Raw genomic sequence first — 15,576 nt, 5'->3', positions numbered from 1 at the left:
AGATGGGCATTACTCCTTCCTTCCATCTATATAGGGGCCTAATGTGTTTTTCAAGACTGCCTTTGACTATTGAAAAGATTAATAGTACATGAGATGTATAATGTGAAAATTATATTATTGGAAACTCCTTTCACATACGAATTTCATGGTATGCTTTGTGTAAGTTGCATGTCATATATTATTGCTCTAACATTTGGTCAAAATTAGCCTCGAAAAATGTATTAGGCCCTATATAGATGAAAGGAGGGAGTACTCTTTAATAGAGCAAACATTTCAATGATGCCATTACCCTACCATTACAACGAAGCCATCAAGTGTGAGTTTCTAGTGCATAGTGAAAAGAAAGTTCCCATTCAGCATTAACTATGCCATAACACACCCGAACATTGTAAACCCGGGCAATGCCATCCATATATAAGGCAGAGTCCGGGTATCTAGCACGGGTCTCTCTCTCTCCCTCTCTCTCTCTCTCTCAATCACATACTTGTAATCCCTATACACAATTATATGAAAGAATATCCACACACATTATTAGATCTAGTATGTCTACCGCTGAGGGGCCTGAACCTGCATAATCTCTTGTGTCACCCATTTGCGCCTTGATAGATCAAGCCCCGTTCATACACCTCTCTTATTGTCAAATTTAGAACCAGAACAGTTGAAGCCCACCTTGGGGCTGGCATCTATCAAGCCATGGTGCAAATGGCTTTTTCTTCAATCACCACCGATGGACTAATTCTTGAGCGTGCCCTCTGTTTGGGTTCACTTGACTTTGTCACTGAAAACTCGATGTGGTGTACACGCCGTTCGGCGGGATCGCGCAACTATGTACCTTTTAAAACTCAACCTTTTAAAATATATTTATTCTTGCCTTGCTTATGAATGCCATGTACCGGGTGAACTTGAACGGACACCACTCGGTTAGTTACCGGTTATGGACAACTATAAGCAACTTTGCCAAGAACTGTCAGCTTGATCTCTTCACCTCTTCTTAACTAAAACTTGATGGGTTGACTAAAGGGAATATGACTACCAATGGTGCCATGTGTGGTGTGGGCCATGGGCTAGCCAGTGGATCTAGTCTAGGGCAATTGTGTGATGAGTTGACCCACTTATTACTTACATATATAATAGATCACCTACTATAAAGTTGAAAAAAACCTATTTTCTACAAAGAGCCTTGAACTCCACTTACCCAAAGATGCATGCAGGTGAGATGGGACTAATGAACAACTATGGAAACTTGCCAATAAATTCAATGTATTGGCCCTAGCAACATCCTCTTCCTCTCTCTCCATGCAGCCAGCCCGAGCCCATCCATATCCCTCCATCTCCCTTCTCCCTCGATGCTTGCCTCCGCCATGGCCCGACAGAAGAAGGCCATGTATGCCATGCTAACGCGGGAGCACTGGTTTCATATTCAGGAGGAGATCTGAGAAAGGCGCGCCGCCCAGATCGCAGCCTGCCTGCCTCCTGACTCGCTTGAGCCGAAGGAGGAAGAGCTGGAGGAGGAATAGGAGGGGAGCATCACTCGGAGCCGATGGAGGAGGAAGATGAGGAGCCGGGGCCAGTTGCAGGCTTCGCCATGGAGGATGCCATGGTGGAGTTTGAGATCGCCCAAGCGACGGAGATGGTGGAGCAGACTGCCATCCTCGAGTCCATACAAGATAAGGCACACATGGAGTCCAACCGGCGCTTCATCCAACAATAATAGTTTCGATGAGGTGGAAGCGGAGATGGAGGTGGAGGCTGCCACGGAGCCGGAGTTGCGTATGCCGCCCATGTACCAAAAGCTCGGAACAGAGACAGTGGATATCTCCGACGGGCGACGACAACGAATAGTCTAGCCTAGGTTTATAATTGATCTATGTACTATTTAGATGTTTAGTTTCATGGTTTGTATGGTTCCAAAGACTTGAAGTATGATATATTCGGATGCAGAGACAAAAATTTAAGGGATGTCCGACCACTGCCTGCGGACACGGCCGGGTGCGTCCGCGGGAGTTTAAAGGGGCATCATGCTGTAGATGCTCTTACTCTTACTAAGGAATGCAGCCATGCAAAATAAAATAAGCTACCTCCTAAGTTAGATGACCAAGATACCGTTTCTACTTCGTTGATCCGCGCTGGAGTTTGCCATATTATCTCGTTACACAAGAGGTCACGGAGGTGAATCCATGGAAGGGGGAGTCAAAAGGGGAAGGGATACGAATCATTGAAAAGCAAAAGGCAGAAGAGGCAAGGGGCATTTCAGACATTTTGCTGATCTCCCTGGTCCCATCCCCTTCCTCTTCTTCTCCCTTCCCTGCCCCTTTCCTTGGCTCGGCAACCTCCACAACTCATAAACTCCCCACCACGCCAGCCATTCCCCAGCACAGCAAAGCATCCAATGCTTTCCCCTTCCCACCCATTTACCACCCTAATGCCCTCCGCCAATCACTCCCTCCACTACTAAACCCCTCCCTCATAATCCCCCCGGAGGAGGAGCGGAGCGGCGGCGGCGGGCGAGATGGACATCTCGTCGTTCGTGACGTCGCTTCTGACGTCCTTCGTCATCTTCGTCGTGCTGGTCCTGGTCTTCACGTGGCTCTCGCGCCGCCCGGGGAACGCGCCGGTGTACTACCCGAGCGTGCTGTTGCGGGGGCTCGACCCGTGGGAGGGGCGCGGACGGGGCACGCGCAGCCCCGTCGGCTGGATCCGCCAAGCGTTCACGGCGTCCGAGGCCGACGTCGTTGCCGCCGGCGGAGTCGACGCCGCCGTCTACCTCGTCTTCCTCTCATCCGGTACGCCCAAGCAAACCGCGCTCTTCAGTTCATTTGTGTGGTTTTTTTTACAGGGATTGAGTTCATTTGTTTACCCATGATTTGGTTGGTTAAGTTGCCTTGGCTCGGCTGTTTGGTTCCCAGGTTGCTCTGCGTACTGCTTATCTGTGCGTTTCTGTGGTATATTACTCTCGTTTCAACAATGATTCGCACGATAAAATAACGCCGTGCTGTTTTGTAGGAGTAACATGTTTTGAAATCTGCTCATGTAAAGCCGTATTATATTCTGAACGGATATCTGTTTCTAAAAATATGGTGCCGTGTTGTGGAAACGCAGTTTCGTGTTTGATTGTCTGTCTTCTTTATACCAACACAATGGGATAGACGCTTACATGAACTGCCAGAACTGCTAGAATACGGCTTTACACATCAGATTTTCACACCTGTCATAAATTAAAATAATGCTCTTATAAAGCCGAGAAAAGATTTTGAACAAGCTACAGCCATGCTTTTTTTTTTTCAATTAAGACCACCTCTTGTACCCTATGAATGTATGATACGCATGCTTATGCATAATCCAGAAAAAGATCATCCTGTACTTTTAAGGCCAGGCCCAAACAAAACTACGATACCTGTAGGATTGTTGGAATTATGAAGTTTAGCAAGTTAAAACGGTTTAATCTGCAGTCCAAAATGGGTGATGCAAAGGGTAAATGCGTTCTGGGTCAATTATAGTTTTTTTAGCAGAGGTCAATTATAGGTGTGGGTACATCATAGAGTCGTTGTCAATTTCCAGTTTGTTTATTGCTCTCTTGTGTTCCAGTGTTGGCAATCCTTGTGGTCTCTGGAATTGTGTTGCTTCCACTTCTGTTACCGCTTGCTGCAACTGATCATGCCCTGGAGAATTCTGCTGGCTTCAAAAATGGCAAAGAGGCGCAGAACTTCACGATTATTGAAAGATTAGCATTGGGCAATGTTCAAGTAAGCAAAATTTTATTGCAGTTACCTTTTCGGTCTGTTTTTGTTGCCATAAACTAATCTAGGTTGTTCTATTTCTACACAATTAGACATTCCAAAGCATGTTCTCACTTGATCTGGCCCATTTAATCTCACCAAATGGATGCTCGGTTTTCAAAAATGTGTATTTTATACATTCCAAGTATATAATTTGCTTCTTGAATAGGCAGTGTCTTGCTCCTTGCTGTTCTATTAGCCGTTAGGTCCATCATTCCGTAGTTTGGATTGAAATGAAATTCTGCTTTCCGACCAGTATTCCTTGAATTTACAGTGCATCCAGATTTGATTATTCATGTAATCACTTGTACCATTTCTCGCAATTGGATTCTTAAAGTCTAGTAGTTCAAAAGAATGTGAAGGTTGACTGAAATGGTTACGTTTCAAACTATCACAACTGTTGTTTTTCTTGTATATAAAAAAGTATAGCTTCCTATAAACATGATTGCCAGACTGCATTCATAATATTATGGTCACACTCACAACCATACTAAGCGGTGACTTAACATTTTCTCCAGAAAAAAAGTATGAGGCTGTGGGCATTCATATTATCAGTCTACTGGGTCTCCTTTGTCACCTATCTCGTACTATGGAAATCCTACAAACATGTTTTGAATCTGAGAGCAGCTGCAAGATCAACATCAGATGTTAAACCAGAGGAGTTTGCCGTGTTGGTGAGAGATGTTCCTATACCGCCTCCTGATCAAACTATAAAGGACTCGGTGGACTCATATTTCCGAGTACTTCATCCTGACACATTCTACAAAGCAATGGTTGTGACAGACAATAAGGAGGTAGTGCAGCTCTGAGGTTCTTGTAGGGCAATTGCTGCCCTTTCTTTATCTTATTTGCGATACTTATCGTACTTCCCTTGTATCTGATTTGATTGCTCCCTGCAGGCTGATAAAATTTTCCAAGAGATTGAAGGTCACAAACACAAAATTGCTCACGCTGAAGCTGTCTATGCAGAGTCAAAAAAAGGAAACAAACCTGAGGGCACCAAGCCTACTCATAGGACTGGATTGCTTGGTCTTATTGGTAAAAAAGTTGACACAATGGAGTATTGTAATGGGGAGATCAAGGAATTACTGCCCAAACTGGAGGCTGAACAGAAGAGCACTCTTCATGATAAACAGCAACGTGCTGCCATTGTCTTCTTCAACAGCAGAGCTGCTGCAGCCTCTGCATCTCAGACTCTTCATGCTCAGCTGTTTGATAAATGGACAGTCACAGAAGCTCCTGAACCACGTGATATGATATGGTCCAACCTTCCGAAGAAAATATATGAGAGGCACACCAGACAGACTGTGGTTTATTTCATTGTCTTTCTCACAGTCTTTTTCTATACTATTCCTATTACTGCTGTCTCTGCTGTCACGACGCTGGAAAAACTGAGGGAGAAGCTGCCCTTTCTGAAGGTGGTGGTGGACCAACAAGTAATTAAGACTGTCTTACAGGCTTACCTGCCGCAGCTCGCGCTTATTGTTTTTCTAGCTTTGCTGCTCTCCTTATGTTTCTCTCAAAGTCAGAAGGGATCCCTTCACAGAGCCATGTAGTCAGGGCAGCGTCAGGAAAATATTTCTACTTCATTATCTTCAATGTCTTCCTTGGCTTTACAATTAGCTCCTCATTGTTCAGTGCCTTGAAAACCATCGTTGATAACCCTCCTGGGATTATTGTGATGCTAGGCAACAGCCTTCCTGGAAGTGCAACTTTCTTCCTCTCATTCGTTGCACTGAAGTAATGCTTTTCGTGTCTCATTCATTCAAATCTAGATATGCCTGAATTTCACTACAAGTATCGAATATAACTGTTTGATTGCTGTTTTTACAGATTCTTTGTTGGTTATGGGCTTGAGCTCTCTCGCTTGGTCCCTCTCATCATTTTCCACTTGAAAAAGAAGTACCTATGCAAGACTGAGGATGAAGTGCGGGCAGCGTGGAGTCCAGGGGACTTGGGGTATAACACCAGGGTTCCAAGTGACATGCTGATTGTTACAATTGTGCTGTGCTACTCCGTCATTGCACCTTTGATTATTCCATTCGGTGTTGCTTACTTTGCTCTTGGATGGCTTATAGCAAAAAACCAGGTAAGCAGATGTTACTTACTTCAATGTAAGTTCAGCATAGTGAGACTAATCTAGAGATGGCTTCTGGAAGTGATACTAATCCATTAACTATATATTTGAAGAATACGGATGTCTGAGAATTTGGCAAAAAGGACTTATAGTACGGATGTCTGAGAATTTGGCAAAAAGGACTTATAGTACATTTTACTTTTATCTCTAAATGCAGGTTTTGAGAGTCTATGTTCCTAGTTACGAGAGCAATGGGCGAATGTGGCCGCACATCCACACGAGGGTCATTGCGGCTCTAATGATTTACCAGGCCACCATGATTGGTGTCATCATACTGAAACTTTTCTTCTATTCGGCTATCCTTTTCCCGCTCATCCCAATAAGTTTAATCTTCGCCTACACTTGCCACACACGCTTCTATCCTGCATTTGCCAAAACCCCTCTTGAGGTGGCAAGCCAGGAGCTCAAAGAGACACCGAACATGGGTGCCATCTACAGTGCATACATCCCTCTTTGCCTGAAGCCTGAAAAGCTCGAAGATGTGGACGTATTCGAAGATGCTCAATCGCGCACTACCTCGAGAGCACCATCCTTTTAATGTAAGAAGTTGCGTCAATCAAAATACAGAAAACCATTTTGAAATATACAGACATATGATCTGAGCATCGCCATTGAATTTCTGCAGGATATGGAATGAATTCCCACGCACAACCTTCAACGTTGAACCATCTGTGAAACAGCTGTTTATTGAGATAGGAAGCTGATGTCATATGCCATGTACATACACAGTCTTGTCCGATGAAACTTTCTTCTTCTATTTTTAGGTAGTTGTTGTGGATATTCATATTATTGGGCATTTATGTTTGTCTTGGTTGTTATATTGATATGTATGTGTGTAGACTGTCTGCTGTGTGCAACTTATCTTCGAAGTCAGACTGCTTGCCCTGGTGGTGCTATTAATTTGTTACTGAAATCATACCACAAAAGTGGGAGTCGTACTCTTGCATATTGCCTTGTTCTTTAGTTAGGAATTGACGGAGTAATTTGCATCAAATTAGTACTGCCTATGTCAAAATCATGTTGTTGACACGGTCTTTATTGTGACATTTTGAGGACAAATTCTTTTTTGTTGAAAATGTCGTAGCAAGTTTTTTGAGATAGTTTGAAGCTGGAGCTTAGTGTTTCTTGTAAGTGATGCATGTGATATAAAAGCAGATTGTTGTGGGAGGAGAGGATTTCAGAGCTTGGAATTGCATGAAGAACGGCAAAATTCAGTAGACTTGAGGATGTCGCTGAAGGCAACTAGTTCAAATAAAGTCAAAATTCACACCTGGAGAATCCTGTGGAACGGCTTGGCGGTAGGAACGGAGTTGCACAATCGAACCATTCAGGCCTCCTTGGTTTGGAGGAACTTTACAGGAATTCTATAGGATAGGATTATTATAGTAATTTTTCCTTTAGAGCATCCGCCGCAAACCTTCGCCTGGCGGAAGGTGCTATCCCTTTGGTTTTTTGGTTTAAAGGAATTTCACAGGAATTCATACATAGGATTGGTTCCTATTTTTCATATTTCAAAGAAAAATAAACATGAACCCAACGGAAAAAAAACTATAATGTGAATCAATGACATCTTTTTTTTATTCCTACTCTCAGGTGTTGATTTCTTTAGTTAGGGTTGGACACCTTCCGCTCGAGATCAGCATCTTCTACATGCGATCATGGATGCTTGATTGGCTGGGAAGGGTCGGGTAGTGATGAAAAGGAAACGGTGATACGAGAGTTGTACCAGCTATGGCTGTTGCAGAATAATGCAAAGGATTCCTAAAGTGTTGACGACCCGGCAATTATCAGGAACAAGGTGTTATGCCTTGTGGAGGAGTGAAAATCAATCAAGGAAGAATCGGTCCATCCAGCGGTGCAACAGGTTGAGGCGTGATGCAAACCAGATGAAGGACCGATAAAAGCACACACTGATAGAGCGCTAGCAAAGAACCAAGGGTCAGGAGGGGGAGGTGTAGTTTTTGGGACCATTATGGCACCTTTAGGTCTAATTTGGTAGCAGCCGAATCAAAACCGGGGCAGCAAACCCCAGCCGGGGAAATTTTCATGGCATATGAGATCCCCTTCCACCGTAGTGAGATTTCCCTAATCACTTCTATATCATTTGGTCGTTCGGGGACGAGGACGCAACGTTCCAGGTCGCTAGGTGGACGTCGATCGCGTGAGAGAAGCAGATGCGTGGATTTTCCCTCCGACCTCACGAGGCATGGATTGCTCTCCCAGGGAAACGATAGGGATCGGGCCAGAAAGTACCCGAGCTATGAGCGATCAAGCAATGAGCTAGCTTTTCCACGGGCTGATTTGTCCCATGGGCTCCGAGCCCGGGGTTCAGACGGGGATCTCCCCGGGATACCGGACAACCAAATGAGGCCTTATAGAAGGGGCTTGCCATTTTTTTTCGGTTGCAAATGATCTGAAATTGGTTGAATTGCTAGCTTGCCGTCGCGCCATTAATCTTCGCGCGAACGTTCAGAAGGTGCTGCTAGAGACCTGTTCTCAATTGGCAATCAGGAAACTGATCGATGAACATAGAGATCTTTCAACTCATGGGCAACTAGCGGCAGAGATCAAGGACTTGGTAAGATCCTTTCGGGATTGCAAGGTGGCCTGAGTGCGATGGTCGGCGAATAAGCTACGTAAAACTTGGTTTCTACATTTCTCCTGAGTTTGTTAACTCGAGATTATGCTAAGGGGACCGTGAACTCTTGAATATAAATGCAACAATTCCCTGAGAAAAAAGAAAATATTATAGTAGCGTGTAGGATACTGGGTGATTTTGCCATGCCGTGACACGCATATTCTAAAATGCACGGCGTGGCATCCAAACCGACGCCCCGCGTCCACTCAAAAATAAAAGGGACGGCGCCTCCCGCTGCCCTCCTTCGCTCCAAAAACCCAAGACGAACCGAACCAGCGACAGGCCAACCGCGACTCGGGCATGCAATTGCCATGCGCGAGACAACCTTCCACACACCCGGTGCTGCGCCACTGCGTCGCGCTCCTCCGCCTCCACCTGCCGTCTCCCTCCGTCGCTGCGGCCAAGCAGATCCACGCGCGCGCGCTCCGTGCGACTGGCGTGACCCTCTCCCACCCTCTCCTCGCCAAGCACCTCCTCTTCCACCTAGCTTCCCTCCGCGCCGGCGCTCCCCCGCTCCTCTACGCCGTCGCCGTCCTCTCCCGCCTCCTCCCCGACCCGGACCCTTTCTCCCTCAACACCGTCCTCCGCATCGCCGCGTCCTCGGCGCGCCCACGCCTCGCGCTCGCGCTCCACCGCCGCCGCCTCGCGCCGCCCGACACGCACACCTACCCGCCGCTCCTCCAGGCCTGCACACGCCTCCTCGCCCTTCGCGAAGGCGAGAGCCTCCACGCCGAGGCCGCCAAGAACGGCCTGGTGGCGCTCGTCTTCGTCAAGAACTCGCTTGTCCACCACTATGGTGCGTGCGGCCTCTTTGAGAGCGCCCACAGGGTGTTCGACGAAATTCCGGTGCTGGAGCGGAACCTCGTCTCCTGGAACTCCGTGATGAACGGGTTCGCGGCCAATGGCAGGCCCAACGAGGTACTGACAATCTTCCGGGAGACGTTCGAGGTGGACCTCATGCCGGATGGATTCACCATTGTGAGTGTTTTAAATGCGTGCGCAGAGATCGGGGCGCTCGCTCTCGGGAGGAGGGTGCATGTGTTTGCGTCCAAGGTTGGGTTAGTAGGGAACAGACATGTTGGTAATGCGCTGATTGATCTGTATGCCAAGTGCGGCGGAGTTGAGGATGCAAGGAAGGTGTTTGAGGAGATGGGGGTGGGAAGGACCGTGGTCTCATGGACGTCACTGATCGTGGGTTTGGCAGGGAATGGGTTTGGGAAGGATGCGCTTGAGCTGTTCGGTCTGATGGAGAGGGAGAAGCTTATCCCTACTGATATCACTATGGTAGGAGTGCTGTATGCTTGTAGCCACTGCGGGTTGGTTGACGATGGGTTTCGATATTTCAATGAGATGAAGGACAAGTACGGCATAGCACCAAAGATTGAACATCTTGGATGTATGGTGGATCTGCTGGGGAGAGCTGGAAGAGTTGAGGAAGCGCACGATTATATCAGCACGATGCCACTGGAGCCCAATGCTGTTGTGTGGCGGACATTGCTAGGTGCTTGTGCTATGCACAAGAAGCTGGAACTTGGGGAGGCTGCTTGGTCACGGCTGGTTGAGCTTGACCCTGGGCACAGCGGCGACCATGTCCTCCTCTCAAATCTGTATGCTGCTGTTGGGAGGTGGGCAGATGTCCATGTCCTTAGGAAGACAATGGTCACGCATGGAGTGAGGAAAATCCCAGGGCATAGCCTTGTGGAGATCCGCAACTCCGTGTATGAGTTTGTTATGGGCGACAGATCACATCCTGAGAGTGATCAGATATACCTAATGCTTGCCGAGATAGCCGAGAGATTGAGGCGCCAAGGTTACGTCCCCCGCACAAGCAATGTATTGGCAGATATAGAGGAGGAAGAGAAAGAGGCTGCTTTAAACTACCATAGCGAGAGGCTGGCCATTGCCTTTGCCTTGCTGAAGTGTCTTCCTGGTACTCCTATCAGGATAGTGAAGAACTTGAGGGTGTGTGGAGACTGCCATTTGGTAATTAAGTTAATATCTAAGGTATATGACCGTGAAATCATTGTTAGGGATCGCAGTAGGTTCCACCATTTCAAAGGTGGAGAATGTTCATGTAAAGATTATTGGTAGTTGATTCATGTACGGACTGACAGTGATGAATGCATGGTTTATGAGGTTCCATGCCCTATAATCAGGGGAATGGTGGTGACCTTTGGTTGCCGAACAGTTCTATAGAACTTCATTTGTCGACACCGCATGTTTTGACTCAACCACAGCATCTGGTTTCTGTTGCACAGGACTACTCCAGTGAAAGCATTGGGGCGACCTCATCTGTTGCAGATCGCTGCAATCTCAGTCTTGGTCTAACTCACTAAATGTGTAGTGGAAAAAATAAGCTTCAGGACATGGCACATCAGAAAGCAAGGTTGAAGCTGGATACTGCCAGCACCATTCTAGTGTTGGAAATATTATGATGAACGTTTCCGAGTCCTGGTTGTACAACTTCTGTAGAAGTTCAGATGTCGAAACATGTGTTGATTCAGCCACAGTATCCAATTTCTGAATGGAAGTGTGGCGGTAACCTCATCTATTATTCATATCTAGTAGAACTTACAAAATGTGGAGGTAGGAAACAGAAGCAACCAGAGATACAGCAGAAAGCAGGTTTGGAGCTGATACTGCTAGTATATACTTCAATTCTAATGCCGCACCTGTATTTTAGAATTTGCACCTCTAAAATAGTCTGCATTGTCAAAGAATCTACCAGTATCCTACTGTTTGGTATGCTCCATGGGATATTACTGTGACATATCATTAAGATTTTCTGTTTTTTCTCAGACAGTAAGGTTGTCTTGAATGAATGTTCTGTTTCTTGTAATCAAAGATTCACAGTAGATGATTGGCATGATAAAGCTAGGGATGATACAGTTTGCAGGGTTCCTCAATCTATGGGATTTGGTCGCCCATACAAATCTGATGCCTCATGTTGAAGATGAGTTCTGGTGGATGTGGACCCTAGACAAAGTGTATTCGGGAAAGACAGTTTACACAGCCTTTTCCCCACTAGGGTGGAGGCCAACTTCGCAAGCATGATCTGGAAGTCATGAGTGCCTGCTGAGTGTCGATTCTTCGCGTGGCTAGCAGCATGGGATTGCTGCTGGACTGCGGACCGTTTGCAATGGAGAAGCCTCGACCACCCAGTCCGATGCCCACTTTGCGATGAAGATCAGGGGACTTTGCCTCACCTTCTGATCGGGTGCATCTGAGTCCAGGGAAGTGTGGTCGGAAGTTTTTAGTCATGACAATGCCAGGAGTGGATTCCATAGCAGGATGGCATCTTGTTGGACTGGTGGGCTCAGAGGACTGCCCCTCCAGGGCAAATACATGATCTTCACACTGCGTGCATTTTAACGATCTGGAGCATATGAAAGTAGGGTGGATAAATAGAAGGTAAAAGTTTTCTGCGGCATTGTAACTGTGTATTCTATCTAGAAGAAAAATATACAAACAAGAAAAGTACAATGACATGAGCCCTTTTTTTAATAGACAATGACATGAGACATGTTTTGCGGGTGGTTCTGTAACTAGTATATTGGTATGTGTATAAGATACCTGAATGGCACCTCTCCCATTAATCCATTCTTTCTGAGGATGTGCGAGTTACATACCTTTTTGAACACATTTGAGTACTTTTAATTATCACATGTACCAAAATTAACCATTTCAGTGGGGACAAAACTGAGATATGACTGTTAGCCAGATTCTGCTCCGAAATCGAAATTCCAACAAACACAGTTGTAGTTACTTGCAGGCTTCCCTTGTGTGACAAGTATTCGCTGTAGATTTGCATGTGAAAAGTAGGTCTGCAGGACATGATCAGGTTTTTCAGTAAATCAATGCAGGACCATATATATTGTCTAAAGATACAACTTTCTTCATGACAAACATCAAAGGTAGGTTAGCCTAATATTATAGTTATATGTCCTCTTTAACCTTGTTAGTTGGTGTTGCTTTGTTCCATATGTCTCAACTCATTGGGATCACCACTGATGATTTCTGCTAGTATGGTTTCCTTTCTCAAAGAAGTTTCTGGCACCACTTTTGTGCCAGTGGTTTCATGTTAAGCTTATCAAGTTTCCCGGATGTGGCGGTGGCCGAGCCAAATTGAGTTCTTGCCAGCTACTCACTAGAAGGGAATCAAAGATCGGCCCATTCAGAGACCGAGCTGAGGAGCCTTCTCTCAGGGTTTTTTTTCACTCCTAGCTGCTCCATTTCTATTTAGTATGCCTGGTTGTTTTTTCACTGCAGCTTGCTTGTTTTTTCAAGCCTTGTTACTTGTCATATATATGCTTCAGCATGTCATTTGTTCCATTGGCACTTGGCAGGTGGTGTAGGTCAGTCAAGGCAATCTGGTTCACCAAACCTCATATTCATTAGGCTTGAGTCTAGCTTTGTAAAGTGAATGGAGGTTCTTCCCTTAATCCACAAGAAAAGCTTTTGCTCGTGAAGCTCCGACACATTCTACCATGAAACAGCAAAAAGATAAAATAAAGGTAACACACCATGCACTTGGCCCCTTGAGAGATCTTTTGGAATCTATTGCCTGGTTTCCTTTTGTCCCTTTAGAAATCATGGCCATGCATGCATACCTCCATGGCATGGCAGCAGAATCTATGGTTTGCCTGGCCTTCAAGTCATTCGATATCCTCAGTGTTGTTTTATATTCATAAAGGCATCTGATCTGCATTGGTTTACACAACACAGACAAGCCTCTCTGCCATGGCCATAAGTACGCACCATGCACGGTGAGCAACCCGGGGACTTTTTTTGGTTCATGAGTTGCTTAGTGACTGGAGTAGTGAACTGAAATCCAGTGCCCTTTGCATGGACAGTAGCTTCTTTCCTGTTGATACAGGCGCTCTTCGCTCGGACTCCCATTATATTCCCTAAGACTCACATAGGGGAAAGAGACGGGTCAGGCAGAGGGAGGGGTGTCTTTTGAGTTAGTTTTGTTTCACACATGAAGAGAAAGGAGCTGATCATGAACGTTATTTTGATCCTTGCGTGCTTCATTGGTGAGTTCTTACACCACATATATACATGTCTCTTGTTTCCTTTGCCTGTGCCTTCTTATGTCACTTGCTCTACCCTGTCATTTGAACGCTGTTGTGTCATCTGAATCATGCATGTGTGTGATCAGTGTGCGCGGCAGGCGCGCTGCAGGAGAAGGCGGAGTCGACCACCCCGATCCCTACCCTGTCTCCTCCGGAGGGAAACACGAGCTTCATCGACGGTGTCACCTGGTGCGTCGCGCGGCCGGGAGTCCCCCAGGAGGACCTCCAGAACGCGCTGGACTGGGCGTGCGGCCAGGGCGCAGCCGACTGCTCGCCGCTGCAGCCGGGCGGGCATTGCTACCAGCCCAACACGCTCCTGTTGCACGCCTCCTACGCCTTCAACATCTTCTACCAGCAGAACGGCAATTCCGACATCGCCTGCAACTTCGGCGGCGCTGGAACCATCACCAAGAGGGACCCAAGTAAATTTCTCCTTTTCTTTTCCATTCCATCCGTCAGCGGATGTAGAGTACTTGCTCTTGATCAGTCAGTGGCTGAGCTACATATTTTATTTTAATGATGAATTGTTCAGTGGTGTGACATGTTTGCCGTCTGTCTTCTTGATAGGTTTCGGGCTATGCAAGTTCCTGGCATCTGAGTGAGTCTACTTCACACGTACTACTAGTATACCAAAGGCACTCCAGTTTGGAACACATGAATTTCACAAGAAACACTTTCACACGTAATTTACTGTTCAATTATCGTTCTAGTAGTAATATTAAGTGCTTCTGCTGGGCTGGTGCAGGACTTCTGCTGCTTCAGCGCTCGTGTTGAGGAGCATGAGGATGATCTGTGCTGCGTTTCTGACCATGCTCCAGCTCAGACTTTTCAAAGCTGTGCGCTGAGCGCCGTGTGTCGGTGGCTGGGATGGCTTACTGTGGTGCTACCAAAGTATGTAATGCAAAATCAACAATGCTATGGTGGTTTCTCCTTTTTTGCACTTATGCAAGGAACTTTTTCTGTAATTTTACAAGGACATGCCTTCGGAGTATATATCTATATTTTATTAAAAGGTTATTGAATGCAAACTGAATATAGGAAGTGCCCACTGGCCACTGCCACCTTTTCTCCTCAGCGTTCCATCTCAGATTTACAGAAATACTTCCTCCGCAAAGAAATATAAGAGTGTTTAGATCATTATAAAGTAGTGATGTAAACGCTGAGGGAGTATTTGATAAGTTAGATGCTTACTACAAGGTGATGCTCGCTTTGCCGTTTCTTAGTCATGAGATAGAGTTGAGCATTTTTACATAGAAAACCGATGAATCAAACCAAACTGAGTTGACCGGTATTCCTATGTATTCAGTTTATGGTGTTTGGTTCGGTGTTTCCATAGCTAGTTGTTTTAGACTTTGTTCGGTTACACCTACTCATTGTGGGGTGGATTGGAGGAGGTTTTGACTTGTAGAGGGTGCAATCCCTGCCAAACCCCTCCATTTTCCCCGTCAACCGAACAAGCCCTTAGTGTTCGGGCGTATTGCCGTTTTCCATCCTACATAATCCCAACTGATCATCAAACCATATACACCGAAATGGCCTCCTTTCCTGTAGCTTCCCTACTTTGCTGGCACCATATACACCGAAATGGCCTCCTTTCCTGTAACTTCCCTACTTTGCTGGCACGTGTAGAGCATGATCCAATGTGCATGCACGCTCCCACACAATCCAGTTCACTCATACATTTGCCTCTTAGAATCACTCTTTCTGCGCTGATTTTCATCCCCAAAAGAACTCCAATCTCTCAACCTAGTTGGTTCACAACCTTGACGTATATCCAATCTCTCAACCTTGTTAGCTCACAACCTTGAGGTTACATATACCGCTACAAGGCATAGCTACAACGATCGTCAGACAGGTACTCACGTTGGCTTGGATCTCTGGCGCTCGATCATTCTGTATCTGGCTCTCCTCCAATGCTAGGATGACGTCGGTCTTCCACCGCGAACCCAC

The 15,576-nt window shown here is 46.1% G+C and overlaps 2 protein-coding genes and 1 pseudogene across 2 annotated transcripts; all 3 read left to right on the top strand.

Moving 5' to 3' along the window:
- Window positions 1-2,309: 2,309 nt before the first annotated feature.
- Window positions 2,310-6,826, top strand: LOC119354486 (annotated as a pseudogene).
- A 1,989-nt stretch (window positions 6,827-8,815) lies between these two features.
- LOC119354483 (pentatricopeptide repeat-containing protein At4g21065-like) lies at window positions 8,816-12,151 on the top strand. Its single transcript, XM_037621210.1, has one exon. The coding sequence runs from the start codon at window positions 8,852-8,854 to the stop codon at window positions 10,640-10,642; it is 1,791 nt and encodes a 596-aa protein (XP_037477107.1). The 5' UTR covers window positions 8,816-8,851; the 3' UTR covers window positions 10,643-12,151.
- A 1,297-nt stretch (window positions 12,152-13,448) lies between these two features.
- On the top strand, window positions 13,449-14,700 carry LOC119354484 (major pollen allergen Ole e 10-like). The gene is made up of 4 exons (XM_037621211.1): window positions 13,449-13,587; window positions 13,713-14,048; window positions 14,194-14,224; window positions 14,372-14,700. Exons 1-4 carry the CDS (start codon window positions 13,533-13,535, stop codon window positions 14,469-14,471), a joined length of 522 nt encoding a protein of 173 aa, XP_037477108.1. The 5' UTR covers window positions 13,449-13,532; the 3' UTR covers window positions 14,472-14,700.
- The last annotated feature ends 876 nt before the right edge of the window (window positions 14,701-15,576 follow it).

This window comes from Triticum dicoccoides, chromosome 2A (assembly GCF_002162155.2).
Source record: "Triticum dicoccoides isolate Atlit2015 ecotype Zavitan chromosome 2A, WEW_v2.0, whole genome shotgun sequence".
Classification (NCBI taxonomy): domain Eukaryota; kingdom Viridiplantae; phylum Streptophyta; class Magnoliopsida; order Poales; family Poaceae; genus Triticum; species Triticum dicoccoides.
This window is presented reverse-complemented; position numbering and strand designations above follow the sequence as displayed.

Bases quoted from the DNA above. Each gene is read 5' to 3' on its own strand.
- LOC119354484 (XM_037621211.1), top strand. From the start codon at position 13,533: ATGAAGAGAAAGGAGCTGATCATGAACGTTATTTTGATCCTTGCGTGC. The intron at 13,588-13,712 runs GTGAGTTCTTAC...GTGTGTGATCAG, and splicing joins GATCCTTGCGTGCTTCATTG to TGTGCGCGGCAGGCGCGCTG. The intron at 14,049-14,193 runs GTAAATTTCTCC...TCTTCTTGATAG, and splicing joins CATCACCAAGAGGGACCCAA to GTTTCGGGCTATGCAAGTTC.
- LOC119354483 (XM_037621210.1), top strand. From the start codon at position 8,852: ATGCAATTGCCATGCGCGAGACAACCTTCCACACACCCGGTGCTGCGC.